This window comes from Dipodomys merriami, unplaced genomic scaffold (genome assembly GCF_024711535.1).
Source record: "Dipodomys merriami isolate MVZ:Mamm:240054 unplaced genomic scaffold, mDipMer1.0.p SCAF_3, whole genome shotgun sequence".
Taxonomy (NCBI): Eukaryota; Metazoa; Chordata; class Mammalia; order Rodentia; family Heteromyidae; genus Dipodomys; species Dipodomys merriami.
In genome coordinates this window covers 39,729,807-39,744,421 of record NW_027204492.1, presented here as the reverse complement: position 1 = coordinate 39,744,421, position 14,615 = coordinate 39,729,807, and the positions used below count along the sequence as shown (strand labels likewise).

Here is a 14,615-nt window from a genome sequence, read left to right as displayed (position 1 = left end):
TTAGTTTTGTTATAAATAACTGTGCTCTTTCTCTATGGAGTCTGAACTGTCTTCAGCCTCTGATATTCTTTCTTCAGCCTCCTCCATTCTACTTTGAAGGCTTTTTACTTTAGTGTTTATTACCTTTACTTCTTGCTGGTCTTTCTTAATAGTGGCCAGCTCTTTTTAAAGTTTTCTTTTAAGTCTTGAATAGATTGCTTTACCTTCTGGAGTTGGTTATCAGACTTCTCTTTCCACTCCTTAATCTGGGTTCCTATCTATTCATTAGATTCTTTCTCCCTCTGCTGGAGTTCCTTTATCTCTCTATTTGTGGAGGCCATGAAGTCATCTATTAGCTTCTGGTTGGCCTCATCAGGTTCTCTGATAACCCTATGCAGGGTGTCCAATTTTTCATTCAGCAGGTTTACCAGCCATGCTTTTAATTATCCTCTAGGTCTTGCTGGGACTGCTCTGTAGCTTGTTTATGTGGAGATGGCTTTGGGATTTGTTGATTGGCCATGTTGCTTGTGTTTCTGCGGTTAGTTCTACCCACTTAGAGACAAGAATCACACTGGTATGACAGTAGGACAGTCTTTTAGGGCTGGAGCCAATCCGGTGTCATGTAGATGTATAGATCTTAGGGTTTCAGAGTTATGGGTAGGTGTTTTCCTATTTAGCTCTTTTTCTTTGCTTAGAGAGGGATATTGTGGCTTTGGGGTCCAGATTACATATAGTTGTACATTTTGAGACAATCTGGGTTTGGCTGATGAGTATTCTGCTCCTTAGAGTTAACAAGTCTGCCCCTTGTACTCAAAATAGTCAAATGGAACCAATTTTGTAGTCAAATATAGAACCAACTATAAATTGGATCAAATATAAACCATTAGGGATCAATGGGCTGGAGCAGATGGAGAAGTGAAGGGTTAGGATTGGAGAGATATGAATTTAAATTCAGAAGAGAACTTGGGTATAATGATAGTAGAGGGGTAAGAACAGCTTAGGGCAGGGGTACGTGTAATAGGAGGAGAATAAAGACCTTGTTACCGAGTGTAAGAGGTGGAAAAGAATTCGAAGTAAGGTTGTGTAGGGAGTAGCTTAGAGATCTAGATAAAGATAAGATAAAGAGGTTAAATATAAGTGTATTTGGGAGACTTTCTGAGATTAGAAAAAGATTGTTCAGATATTATTGGAAAATCGTTTAATCTAAGTTAATTTCTGTAATTATTGTTTACACACATAGAAGGAGGCCTTACTTTGTGTATTGAACTAGACAGGGTGGCTCTGATGGAGTAATAGTATAATGTGGGGAGAAAGGAGAAGGGGAGAGTGAGAGGAAAAGAAAGAAGATAAAAACCTTACAAATTAGGAAATTGGAAAGTGGAAGAAGAAACCAAATAATAATGAAAAATAGAAGCTTTAAGTAGAATAGCAAATCCTAAATCACGATACACATAACAAAAAGAAATAAAAACATTCAGACATAAAAACAAACAAAACAAAACAAAACAAAACAAAACAACAATAAAAAAAACAAAGAATGATTTTTTTGGGTTCTTTAGGGGAGCTTTAGTCTCCCCTAAAGTAGTAGTCCTCAGAGCAGATTCCTGATAGAATATTGTATGCCTTGCTGTAGTCCACTTTCCTTGTGGCTTGGTTGGGAGCAGATGGCCTTTTCATGGGGGAGGGTGCCTGCTATCAATAGTCCCACTCTCAGGCCTGGTGGCAGGGAGTTTTGTGGGTTTCAGGTTTGTAGACTGCTATCATAGGCCTGGAGCTGTGTTCCCAGGCTTTCCCAGGTAGCCACAGGGGCTTAGGAACAGAGCTTATATCCCTGTTCTGTTCTGGTGTGATCCCTCCCTTTTGGAAGGAGGTTTGGGACAGAGGGCTTTGGGGTCCCACAGGGAATTGCCCCCCCCCCCAGGGAATGGACCCAGTTGGGTTACTCACGAAGTCTGTAGCTGGTGGTGCGCTGGACCACAGAGCCTGTGCTGTGGCAGGTAAGATGGAGTTGGCAGGTTCTCAGTCAGAGGGTCTGGGTGTTGGCAAGGGGTGGGGGGAGCATGGCTCTGCTGATGCTGAAGGGTCTCCTCTGTGGCAGCATGGGGAGTCCTGGTGCTGGGAGGACCTGGTGAAGGTTGGTGCAGCAGGCTGGTGTGGACTGCAGGGGTCCGTCTGCAGCAGAGGAGGTGGGAGGTTATGGGCGGTGGCAAGCAGCCTTGGGGGTGGCTGCCTATGGCTGCTAGTTGTGTCAGCAGAGATGCCTGCAGCAGCTTGATGGTGCAGCAGCTGTGAGTGCCTGGGGTCTGCACAGGGTGGCAGCAGGGAGGGAGCAGGTCCCAGCAGAGTGCCCAGCTAGCCCTTAGAGCATAGAGCTATGGATTGGCTGCAGCTTCGGTTTCCTGGGTACCTTGTGCAGGTTTGGCAGGGCCCACTGGGATCTTGCCAGTGCTGCAGGCACGGGCTGACTTTGGGGGCTTACCAGGTGGTGCCAATTTCTAGCAATTGTAATGGTGGTTTTGCTGAATTCGATCGCTGGGTGGAGGTTGAGGGGCGTTCACTGACTTGGAGATCTTCACCAGATTCCCTCCTAACTTTCCGAGGGTCTACTGTTGAGGACTTTCTTCAGTGTTTTGGGTGCTCCTCTTCTTAAAGTCTGCAGAGAGTCCCCGCACAGATTGGCACGGAGCCCAGTGGTGCAGCTGGTCCGCATGGGTCCCGATCACTGTTTCTCTTTTGCCTTTTCTTATTTGCCTGCTAGGGTAGTCCACTTGTAGTAGAAAAAGTCTTTAGGTATTTAGAGTTTGATTGGAGTGGGTCTCTTGAGGTAATGTGTGGCTGTGCCCCTAGATCTTCTTTTGGTCAGAGACACGTAGTGGGGCTACCTGTGAGAGCGCCGCCATCTTCTTCATTTCTTGTCTTTATAATGGGTATATACATTACTAGATCTGGGTAATGTTGTAGAATTTATTTTTTATGGATTCATAAAATAGTTTGTTTCACTCTCATCTAAGAATCTGAAGCTGTTGTTCATGATAAATGTCTTTTTCCCTGTGTCTTATAGCTCTATTCCTTCACCTTAGGCTCTTGAGTACCATGTAACCAATTAGCAGAATTTTAAAAAAGATGATAGAAAGGGAGAGTCTTAATTCTTAATCTCTTTGTCACAGTTTTAACATAGATCACTTCCACTTGTATTACATTTCTAAGAATAAGTCATAAACTAAATTTAACAAAACCTGGGAAATACAAACCTTGGTTTTTAGCTATTTCTCAGTAACAAATTTGTCTAATGGAAGATAGGGTACAAAGGTAATGAGGACAGTTACCTCTGTCAGCACTCTCTCCCTCTCCAAAGGAGATAACCCAATGTACAGCCTAGTTACTGTATGTATCTCACAATCCATCTGACCCCTATTAAGCTGAAACTTAATTTATCTGTCTCCCTCATTTCCAATATGATGAAGCTTTTCTTAGTGGAGGCCATTTGAACAAGGTGTACTGAGGGCAAAAGAAGTTAACTTAATCAAACCTTTGGTGAAGGACTGAGTTCATGTTTTAACTAATAGGCTTTAAAACATAGTTTTTTGTTATCCAATGATTTTTAATGCTGAACTTTTCCAATTTGGGGTGGATTTTTTAAGTGGTCTGAGTTAAGGATCTGACTCCATTCTTTTGCCTATGGAAGTGCAGTTACCTGGTACTGCATATTTAACAGACCATTATTTTCCTTTGAAAGATCCTAGAAAGCTTGTCAGAAATCAATTCACTATGCATGCATAAGTTTATTTCTAGACTCCCACTTGCGTTCCATGCATCTACGTGTTTATCAGTGCCAACAAACCTGTCTTTATTACTGAAAGCTAGTTACAAGTTGAGAAATTGGAGAGTGTTATATGAAAAATGAAATATGCAACAATAAAATTATATTTAGAAATTGGAAAATATGAGCCTAACAACTTTCTTTTTCTTTTTCAGTTCTCTAATATGTCCATATGCATTTTAGGATTACTTTTACATTTCTTCAGAAGCAAGGATAGTTGTTTTGATAGGGATTGCATTTACTACACAGATCAATAGGAGGAGTAATGTTATTTTAACAAGATTAATCTTTCAATTCCAAGAGCCAAAGATAGCTTTCCACTTATTTAGACCTTTCTATAGTATTTTCATTATCTTTAAGTAGTTGTACAAAAGGGTTGCTATGTTACAAAGCAATATTTGAATACATACAATGTGTCTTGATGGATGTCACCCTTTCAGTGTTCTCCTTAATTTATTTCAAACAGCTTTGTAGTTTCAGTGTACAATCATCCCTTTTTTTGGCTAACTTAATTCTTAAGAATTTTTTATCATTTTGATCATGTTATTAATTGAATTCTTTTGGGAAGTGTGCCAGTATTGAGGTTTGAATTCTGGACCTCATGTTTTCCTTTGCTTTTGTTTGCTCAAGGCTGGCATTCGACCCCTTGAACCACCTCTGTTTTTTTGCAGCTTAATTGGAGATAAGAGTTTCATGGACTTTTCTACCTGGGCTGAATCCAAACTTTAATTTTCAGATCTCAGACTCCTCAGTAACTAGGATTACATGAGCCACCAGCACCAGGCTCATCTCTGTCTTTTAATTGGTGATACAAATTTATTTATATAATGTAATTTTGACAAGACTTACATGTGTCATCTTTCTATTTAATTTTAAATGTAGCATAACATTTAGTTCTTCAGTTCCTTTGAATGTTTATTGTGTTAAGTATTTTCTAGTGTATCATTTGTTTCTCTATTTGTTTCTTTTACTCTATATTTTGCTTAATTTCTTAGTGGTTGCCTAGGATTATAATTAACATTTTAATTTATTACTATCTAGTTTGAATTAATGCCAGCTTACTTGTAATAGTAAAAAATTGTTCCAATATACTTCTGAACCATGGTTTCTGATGCTTCATATATTCTACACATTGTTTAAATAACATACATGTGTAATATATACTGGTCATGCACAAAGATTCACAATTATTGCTTTAAATAGTGCAAGAGAATATGGGAGTTAAAAACAAAAAATACATTAGCATTGGATTTTTTTATTTTACACTCTAGTTACCTTTGAAGATTTTCTTAAATTCACCATGTAGATTGAATTACTATCTGATATATTATATACTTTATATATTATATATTACACATACAGAGAGATAGGAGATTGAGAGAAAAGGAAGGAGAAAGAAATTTTAATAATTTTATCATGGGTGTAACAAGTCTGAAATTAGTCAAGAAAATAGGATGTAATACCAAGATAAAAGGCAATGTTCCAGTATCAAGTCTAAAGTAATATGGAGGCATAATTGCTTTTTGTCTCAAGAGAGATCAATCCTTTTCAAAGGTCCAAAGGTCTTCAAGTAAAGAATAATCTTCATTCAAAGTCTCTTGATTCAAATGTCAATCACATAAAAAAGGATTCCTTCACAGCAACATCAAGTTTTGGTAGTCAAACCAAAAATTAAGTATATAATCTAGCTTACTGATACATAAAATTATCCATCACATTCAAAGTAAGAAAGGAGGAGAAATTTCAATTATGTATGACAGTATTTGGCCCCAGAAAGTATCTGTAATTTTCTCCAAGGTGATGATGATGTTAGTGAATGGCAGTCAAAACAATCAAAAGACCTCTCCCCACATGAAACCAGACCAGAATGCTCAAGGAGGTTACCTCTTATAATAAGGAGAAAAGTTGTGACTTACAGGACATTCTGGAAGGGTAGGCTGATGTCCCCAGGTCTGTAGCTGCTAGTGATTTATTTTGTTCCTTAATAGGCTTATGAAACAAATGAACTCAAGTTAATATTAACAGGAGCACCACAAGTTACTATTCCAGGATGACACAGTATAAGCCACCAGCTTTATTCCATTCTTTCTCATACATGTTAGAACACAAAAGTGGCAGGAGACATTGACTTAACTTTCAGGAATGCTCAAACCTAGAACAGTGAGAGGTTCTTACTATTGACTGTACATTAAAGTCACACGAGGTTCTTAAAAGAATACTCTTACTTTGGCATCACCTCCAGATACACTGATTAAGTTAAACTCTTCCATGGTAAACTCTAATGCCACCAGACTGAGTCGTTAATATGTATTCTTTTCATACTGAACTAATAGCATGTGAGCAAACTGATTATTAAAATAGATTGTGATATTCCAGTTGTTATTCTTTCTTGGTATCTTGGTTATTTGGCATTGTGTGTTATACCGTGTAAGTTTTATAATAGTTCTATTTCTCAATCTGTAAATTACTTAAGTAATGCATTTTTAGTATATAAAATCTCTAATGTATAACAATATTAAATCAACAGGTAAATATGAGGTATTTGCATTCTTGTGTTTTGTTTATGTCAACTATGTATTGTGATTTTCAAAAAGATAAGTTTTTCACCTATTAGTCCATTTTCTGTCAATTATGACCCAGTAATGCAGATAGACAAGTTATAAAGATAAAAGGCTTGTGCAGATTGATAGTACTGGTCCAAATTGGGGGGCTACATCTGATGATGGCCCTTTTGTTAGCAAAATCTCAAGCAGACATGTGGCACTGACTAACAAAAGACAGGGAGCATGAATGTGTATGTGTTCTGTTCTCTCTTTTTTTCTTATAAAACCCCCAGGATTCAATCTTGTGGATTCCACTTTAAGAACATTCTCTAATCTTAATAACCTCTGCCCTCAGATAATGAATTAAAATGTGTACATTTTTCTTCAATATTTGGAAGAGTTTTAGAAGAATTGATGATAATTATTCTTTAAATATCTAATAGAATTTACAAATGATGCCATCTAGTCTTCACTTTGTTGAGAAGTTGACAATTGATTCCTCTTGCCAACAATTAAATCTGTTTAGAATTTCAAGTAATTCCTGACTCAATCTCCATAAGTTATATGTTTCTTGGAATTTATTCATTTCTGTTAGGTCATTAATTTTACTGGACTGTGTTTATTTAAAATAGTCTCTTATGAACTTTAAAAAAAAAATTGTCAGCTGAAATGTCTTGCCTTTCATTTCTGATTTGAGTTTTTTCTCATTTTATTAATATAGCTAGAGGTCTGTCAAATACTTTCATCATTTCAAAAAATTATTTTCATTGATTGTTTAGCATTCTAATATTATTGTGTACTATATAGTAACTTTAGATATTGTTTACTCTTCTTATTTTTAGTTTCTTGAGATATGAAGCTAGGGGATTTTGAAAAGATTTTTCTTCCATTTAATATATTTATAACTGTACACTAGCATTGCTTTTGCTGCATATTCTATGTTTTGGTATGATTTCTTGACATTAATGTTATTAGTGTTTCAACTTTACAGATGAGGGAAATGAGTAACAGGGTTAACTATCTTTACCAAGATGAAAATAGTGTTTATAACAGATACTGGGTTGTAATAGAATTGCAGTGAAACTAGACTCCATTTCAGCAATGATTTTCTATACCAGTAGTTACCACCCTTCTCTGCATTTCCAATTTCTTGTCCATAAAATCAACATTCAAACTATGCCAGAAATAATCAAAGCTCCAGCAAAGCAGATTTTACCAGAAAAAAATAGAATGTTTTGCATGAACATATTTTTCTGGACATATTTATTTTACTCTAAAAATCCATTTATTGCTGCACTTAGCATTTGTTGCTACTTTCAGTGAAACATTTCATCTGGAGGTACAATTTCAATCACTATATCACTAGTACTCATTATCCTAGTTGCATAAGCAAAATTCTAATACTAAGACTTTGAACACTTGTCTGAGATAGTCAACTTTAGTGGATGGTGATGAGTTGACATTCCTAGACTGAGAAGACTGTTACAATTTCTGAAGATATAAAATATTAAACTTCACTGAGGCTATAGGCAAAAAGGACAATATAACCAGGTGATTTCCACTTGACCAAATGGAAAGAGGTAAAATATATGCAAGAGTCTGAAAAAGAGGGGTTATGGGGTGAGTGATTGACTTTCCTTCTGTATGTCCAGCTTATAAACTACCAACAAGAGAACTTCTGTGGGAAGGAGATGGGCTAGTACAAGGGAGCTCATTGTTCTCTTGCACTACTATCCCATACTTAATAGTTCACACATGATAACTCCCTAGAAAAACCTGGCAATCTATGAGTGAGCATTGTAAAGGAAGAATCTTTTTTCAGTCTACCAATTGCTGGTTTTGCAAGAGATAAGATGAAAATGGAAGATAAGAGAAAAATGGAAGGAGGATGCATTATTTATTGTTTTATGTTCATTGACATATCATTGGAGAACTGTAATCTGAGAACCTGACTTGCAATTTTACTATTCTCCAGGGGGCACAAGCCAGAGTATTTGTCACATCAAACTTTCTATAGTAACTTATTGAGACATTCTGAGGAATATACTAACAGAGAGCCTTATTTTGTTTTATATACTAATGAATCACTCATTGACTATTTGAATATTTGCTTATAGGATTATCCTTTTCCATGGTCAATGCAGTTTTGACAAAATCCAATCTTCACCCCTAAACAACAGAAGGAAAGCCCAAGTCTGTATCAATCATATAAGGCTATATTATTTATTGTATCCATGGTAATACACACATGCAATAATCCAATGGCTTCTTTCCCAACTATCCTTCTGTTGGGTCAAAAACTTTCCCAAGAAAGAGAACACTTCTGGTGCTTTTCTCCAAAACCATCAAAAGGAAAGTTCTATCAAATCGGATAGTAGGGTAAAATGGAGTGATTTCAGGCTGATCCAGGAATTCAACATCAGGGACAGTTACATCTTTGGTTCCCTTTTCACCAACGTGCAGCACAGCTTTGTGGGAAACCTGTGTGAGTAGAATCAATATTAACAGTCACCTGAAAAAATAGTGAGAATTAGGAATTAGGGAGGGATAAAGGAAAGATGGGTCTAGCCTTTTGCCAAACTGTGCTGATGATGCTTGAATATGAAGGTTTCTTGGATAATTGTAGTTAATGAATCTTTATGATTAAGGGTTAGTTATTAGGGTAAAACGTCTCCAGTCTTCTACATCTAGAAGTACATACTCCCACTCTCCTCATGAATTGCACAACACTGGTCACTTCTAACCACTAATAGGAATGAATATGGCATGATTGTTTCCTAGAATTCATACTGCCTCTTAAAACACCAAATTCCTCATTGGTAAAAATGTGAGATTTTAATTATTTGATTCAAAATGGTCCTTCTAGTTCATACATACAAGAACTCTACCAACTTACATAGGAAAGTTTCAGAGCATTGTCTTCTGTGAGCCCAGGAAAAGAAGCCTTTACATCAAAGGCATCCTTAATGCCCATCTTTAAAAGTGTGGTTCTAAGGTCATATGTTGCAGAAATGGAAAACTTTGGAACAAACAAGTCAACCCATCTATGTGGAAAAAAGAAGGAGAAATTTAGCAGTCATCATACAAGCTCATGATTCTCCCCCCCTCCCACCTCTCTCTCATGTTACCTGACTTTTCTCCTTCCTTGATCATGGATAACCATTGCTATGCAGATGAACACATGGTTGCAAAAACCACAGAAGTTATAGTGGATGGAATGACCTTAGTTCAGAAAATGTTTGGATATAATACTGGCCCTTATTACCAAAAGCAAACAACATACACTTCTAGTCAAGATTAGGGAGCCAGGGGTATGAAGATAAATGGAAAGCACACAATAACTTCATGTCTTGTAGTCCTGGTCCACTCAACTCTTAATATAAAAATGTTACTCATCCCCAATGTTTCCAAAGTTCCAGTGGTCTCTAAGAAGACATCCATTTACTAGCAAGTCAGAGTTGAAGAGCTTATTTTATCTTTCTAGTCAAAAAATTCCCATTATACTTCCTTTCACGTACCAGGATGTACTTATATCAACTAAAGGATGTGAAATATTAAAGGGCTTGCTCGAAAACTACCTAGCATACTCTAATGACACTCATACCCCTGTTAGATGATTCCATGTGATTCTCCTACTTTGACTTGCTGCTAAATTCAGTCTCACCTACAGTTATGCCCACTCCCACCCATCATTTCCTGACTAATTTACCCTTTTTTCAGTAATCTGTTCCACTTCTTCAGTGCTTTAGATGACATGGATGCTTCCACCCATTCCATTTGTCCTTCATTGGGAAGGACAAAGAGTGCCAGTGCATTCTTGCTGTAGTCCATTTGTAGTACTGTGCAATTCAGCTCTGCATCCACCAGATAATAGTATTGCTCTGTCTGGTGCATCATGGGTACATGCACTGTAGTGGTCTTGTCTACTAAAAAGCTTGAACTATCTTCAGTCTTTGATAGATGGAAAGGATTTTCCCATTGGGCTTAAAATATAGAGATAAAAGAGGTGTTCCTTTTAGAGCATTAATCATATCATTTTATAATAAAGACCGTTAATCAGTTTTACAAGTGAGTATCTGAAGATCGGGGAAGAAAGTCTCTTGTTATGGTCTGCCAGCTATCATGTGCTAAAATCAGGAATCACACCCAAAGCTATTAGACTGCATGTGTTCAAAACCACTAAATTTAAACTAAAAACATTGGATCCACAGTCTTACTTTTGCATAAAATGGTATAAGGGCATCCAACACACAGGGTTAAATGAGACAACAAATACATTATTGCCATTTTAGACACCTATATATGTATTGTTTGTGGCCAGAAAATTTCTCTGTCCCCCCAAATGTAGACAATATATGCTATAGAATCAGGAGAAATCATTTGGTCACAGTACCCTCCAAAATTGGTCACATGATACCTGCTGCTAGCATCAGGTTTCCAGTTAGACAAATCTGGCTCAAAAGACTGGTCTTAAAACACACTAACTGCATGAATTCGGGTACTTGTGAGCAATGAATAGAACAATGTGTGCAAAACATGTGTCTACTATGGAAGAATATATAATATTTTAAAGGTATTTATGTAACATGCTCAAATATACAGAGCAAGTCAAGGTCATAGCAGTACTTGGATACATATCTGTATACTTACCAAGTTCAGCATTATGCAACCTTATCATGTATTTTGGAAACATAGTTTTCAGCCATACATGAACAGGAAATTCATACCATTGTCACATCCCTCTCTAAAGTGTACTCTCCCTAGAAATTTCCTCATCTCATTCACAAAGCTGTGTGCCCTTCCTGGATGATCCAGCATTATGACTGGCTAAGGCAAGCTAGTATGGTGTGAGGGAGAGCCATTAGTGCCAGTAATAAGAGGTCACAAATGTAAGCTACACCAAAGCATAAAAACACGAATTAAAATGGACATTTCAGAACTTACCTTTGAAATGAATATAGTTCACAAGGACCATGGTGGTATCCAGTTTGAGATCTTGGATTAGGCCTACAATTTTCCCTTTGGTTTGATTCTCCACATAGCAGTTGATTTCCTGCTGAGCTGCAGAAACATTGGAGAAGTCAGTAGAGAAGACATCAGTCTCATAGAGGGTTTTGACATCATCCAAGAACTTTGCCAATAATTTCAGCTGCTTCCCAATGAAAAGGGCATTTCCCATCTGCAATTCCAGTTCTGTCTTGGGAAAATTCAGTGAACAGATCACATGCTGGAAGCCCTGCTGTATCTCTGCCATTGGGGTGTCTGTGATGTTGAAACCCAAAACCTCCAGGATCTGAGTTTGAGTGCTAGAACCAGCCCCAAAAGAAAGCATGGCCAAAGCTGCAGAAATGCTCACAGGGGAAAAGAAGATGTTCCGATCTGGAGTCTCCTCACTGACCCTCCGGTACAGATTGAATGCAAAGTCAGCATTGATGGATGACATCTTATAAAGAGTAGCATTTTGCTGGGGCAAGTGGCAGGTAGTGATTTTGCCTTCAGAGCTGTCTGGTGGTGTACAATGGACTGTAGTATGATGCCCAAATACCAAGAAAATCATATAGAGGAACACAGACATTCTGGAATCAAGATGATCTATAAAAGATGAAGTAAGAGAACCATTGTGGAAACTTAGCTAGATGAAACACTTACTGATCCAGAGACACATAAAAGCATCCACTTTGATCAATAAACCAATAGCAAATATTTGATTGTGTGTTCATGAAAGGATAGGAAGGTGAAAGTCTCTCTCCTGTAAAATTAACTGATGACACATCTACTAGGGACAAGAAGTAGGAGAAATAACTTTCCATAGCCACAGAAATAATGTCATGGACTTTCCTGAAGATGTAATAATAACATATGAATACTGTGAATAAATAAAATTTATGTAAATCAAATCACCTTTATTTGAAAGAGAGACAGTCTTATGAAAAGGAAAGAATCTTTATAGAGAACCAGAGTTTCCTCTGTTTATATAATTATATGGAAGTATGAATTTTGGAAGATGTATGAGTGTGTGATTATATTTTGATTTTAAATTTTGTTAAGATAACATCTTAAGAGATGAAATGATAGAGCGCTGTAACCTTTTTAACTAAACGATTTAATAAAAATAATCCTTTGAGAAATTATTAGTTAGAATGGATGATTAAGGGTTTATAGAGACATGTGTAAAGTCATTCATTAGCTACAATTCATGCATTTAGAAGCTGGAAACCACAAGAGAAATTTTAATAACCAGAAAGTAAAAGTATAACCTTCTGGTTTTAGATCTCTCTTAACATTTGTCATGTAAGAGTCATTTTTCAATTTTAAGATACTATTATTCATACACATATGCATGTTATTTTTCAATTATAAGAAAGGAAGACATTATGATATTATATAAGGATTTCTGAACCTGAAAGACTACAGGAAACAGAACAGAGGAATTCAGTTGTGGAGTTGTCAGTGACCATAGTCTAATGGCTAGAAAGATGTCAAAAGAATCAGGGCCAGCCTGGGCAGAAAAGCCCCTATGAGACTCTGATCTCCAATTAATCACTTAAAACTCAGAAGTGGAACTGTGTCTCAAGTGGTAGATCATTAGCCTTGAACACAAAGAGGCCTAGGGACAGTGCTTAGACCCTCAGTTCAAGCCCCACAACCGACAAAAAAGAATCAGGGTGCCTTCCTTAGCCCTCTGTCTTCCTGAGGGACCCCACACTAAATACTAAATTGCTATCTCACAAAACTCTTTAATTTATATCCTTCTCCTGAGTTTTTAACCATCCATCCAGCTGTGTATTGGATATGACACCAGGATAGTCCACTCATACATCAGTTTCCATTGGGAAATCTCAAAGAGAAATACATCCTTTCCACACCCTTCAAACCCGATTCTGTGTCTTCATTCTATATTTCATGCCATTAACTCACTGCGTACAGAGAACCTCACTTCAGAGACCTGGAAGTCATTCTAAGCGCTGTCCTCATTCCTATTCCCCTCTTCTAGTGATTCATGATGCCCTATTCATACTATCAAAACACCATCTCCCTCTCTCCATCTCTATTGTCATTCCTTCAGTCCCTCACCCTAGCCATAAACTCCTAGCAAGTCACACTGCCTTCTGTCTCCTCCCTCTTAATGCCCCTTCTTCTATTGCCCTACGTATTGCCTCACCTCAGATATTATTCCTAGACTCTTCTTTCTGTAAAAGTAACCAAGATGGCTAGAAGGTCAAATGTCAGTATGACCACACTTTGACCTTGGCCCCTGGACCTAGCAATTGGGCACTCACAGTTATTTGAAACTCTGACTTGCTAGTAGAGATGTTCAAATCTCCTAAAGAGGAAAAAATTACTTACAGCACATGCCCAAGAAGCCACTTGCATCTCTCATAAAGCAACACTTTTTCCAACCTTATAACATGCCCTCTATTGCAAAACTAGAGCACTCTTAGTTACAAATTAACCATAACATGAACCCCTGAGATGACATTTTCAAAGCTAAAGCACAAGACCAAGGCCAAGAGGTTAAAAAAAGAGCAAAAGGTGATAAGATGTAAACTTTTGGTACTTTTTTATTGTGAAAATACTGTATAGAGGGGTTACAATTACATGGGCAAGGTAATGAGTACATTTCTTATCAAGCATTGTAGCCTCCTGCTTTGTTTCCCCTTACCATCCCCCAACCCCCCCGCACCAAAGTTGTAAAGTTCATTTTTTGACATAACGTCAGGTTCTCCCTAGGCAGTATCTTTTTAGGAGTCAGAATGACTAGAATAGACTGAAGTTCGGTAATAAGTCAGGAGAAAGACAGTTTTTTACTATCAATGCCAAATAGTTAGGACTGGTGTCCCTCTGAGAGAAAAATACACATAGGAAGAGGCTGAGTGGACCTTTCTACAGGGTACTATAGAGATGATTTATGAATTTGTCAAGAAACATATTCAAGGTAGCATCTAATTCTAGATTTCCAATGCTACACACATATGTCTGCCAAGCAAAACCCAATCCTGCCCTCTGCTCACTAAATCTAGTATACCCCATGATCACAGAGGATACCAAAAGAAGACGCAGCAGGGTCCAAAGAGAGTGGCATAAATATTCCATTCTCCAGAATTAACTGTGTAGTGACTATATATAAAGAAGCACTGATAGCAAAGAGCACTGGTCTCAGTCTGGGGTCAAAACAGTATCCAGCTGTGGTGGTGACAGAAGTAACAGACATCTTGTTGATTGACTAGATGCAAGGCATAGCATGAAGCACCTGATTCTAGACACTGCCAGTT

The 14,615-nt window shown here is 37.5% G+C and overlaps 1 protein-coding gene and 1 long non-coding RNA gene across 2 annotated transcripts in view; both read right to left on the bottom strand.

Moving 5' to 3' along the window:
• Positions 1-5,753, bottom strand: part of LOC138840153 (uncharacterized) — a 76,359-nt gene extending 70,606 nt beyond the window's left edge. The window contains exon 1 of the long non-coding RNA XR_011376045.1: positions 5,716-5,753. This is a non-coding gene — a long non-coding RNA (uncharacterized lncRNA). The remainder of the gene's footprint in view (positions 1-5,715) is intronic.
• Positions 5,754-7,955: 2,202 nt separating this feature from the next.
• On the bottom strand, positions 7,956-13,725 carry Serpina7 (serpin family A member 7). The gene is made up of 5 exons (XM_070038995.1): positions 13,690-13,725; positions 11,287-11,934; positions 10,052-10,325; positions 9,239-9,386; positions 7,956-8,823 (listed from the first exon to the last, which is right to left on the bottom strand). Exons 1-5 carry the CDS (start codon positions 13,721-13,723, stop codon positions 8,620-8,622), a joined length of 1,308 nt encoding a protein of 435 aa, XP_069895096.1. The 5' UTR covers positions 13,724-13,725; the 3' UTR covers positions 7,956-8,619.
• Positions 13,726-14,615: the final 890 nt, after the last annotated feature.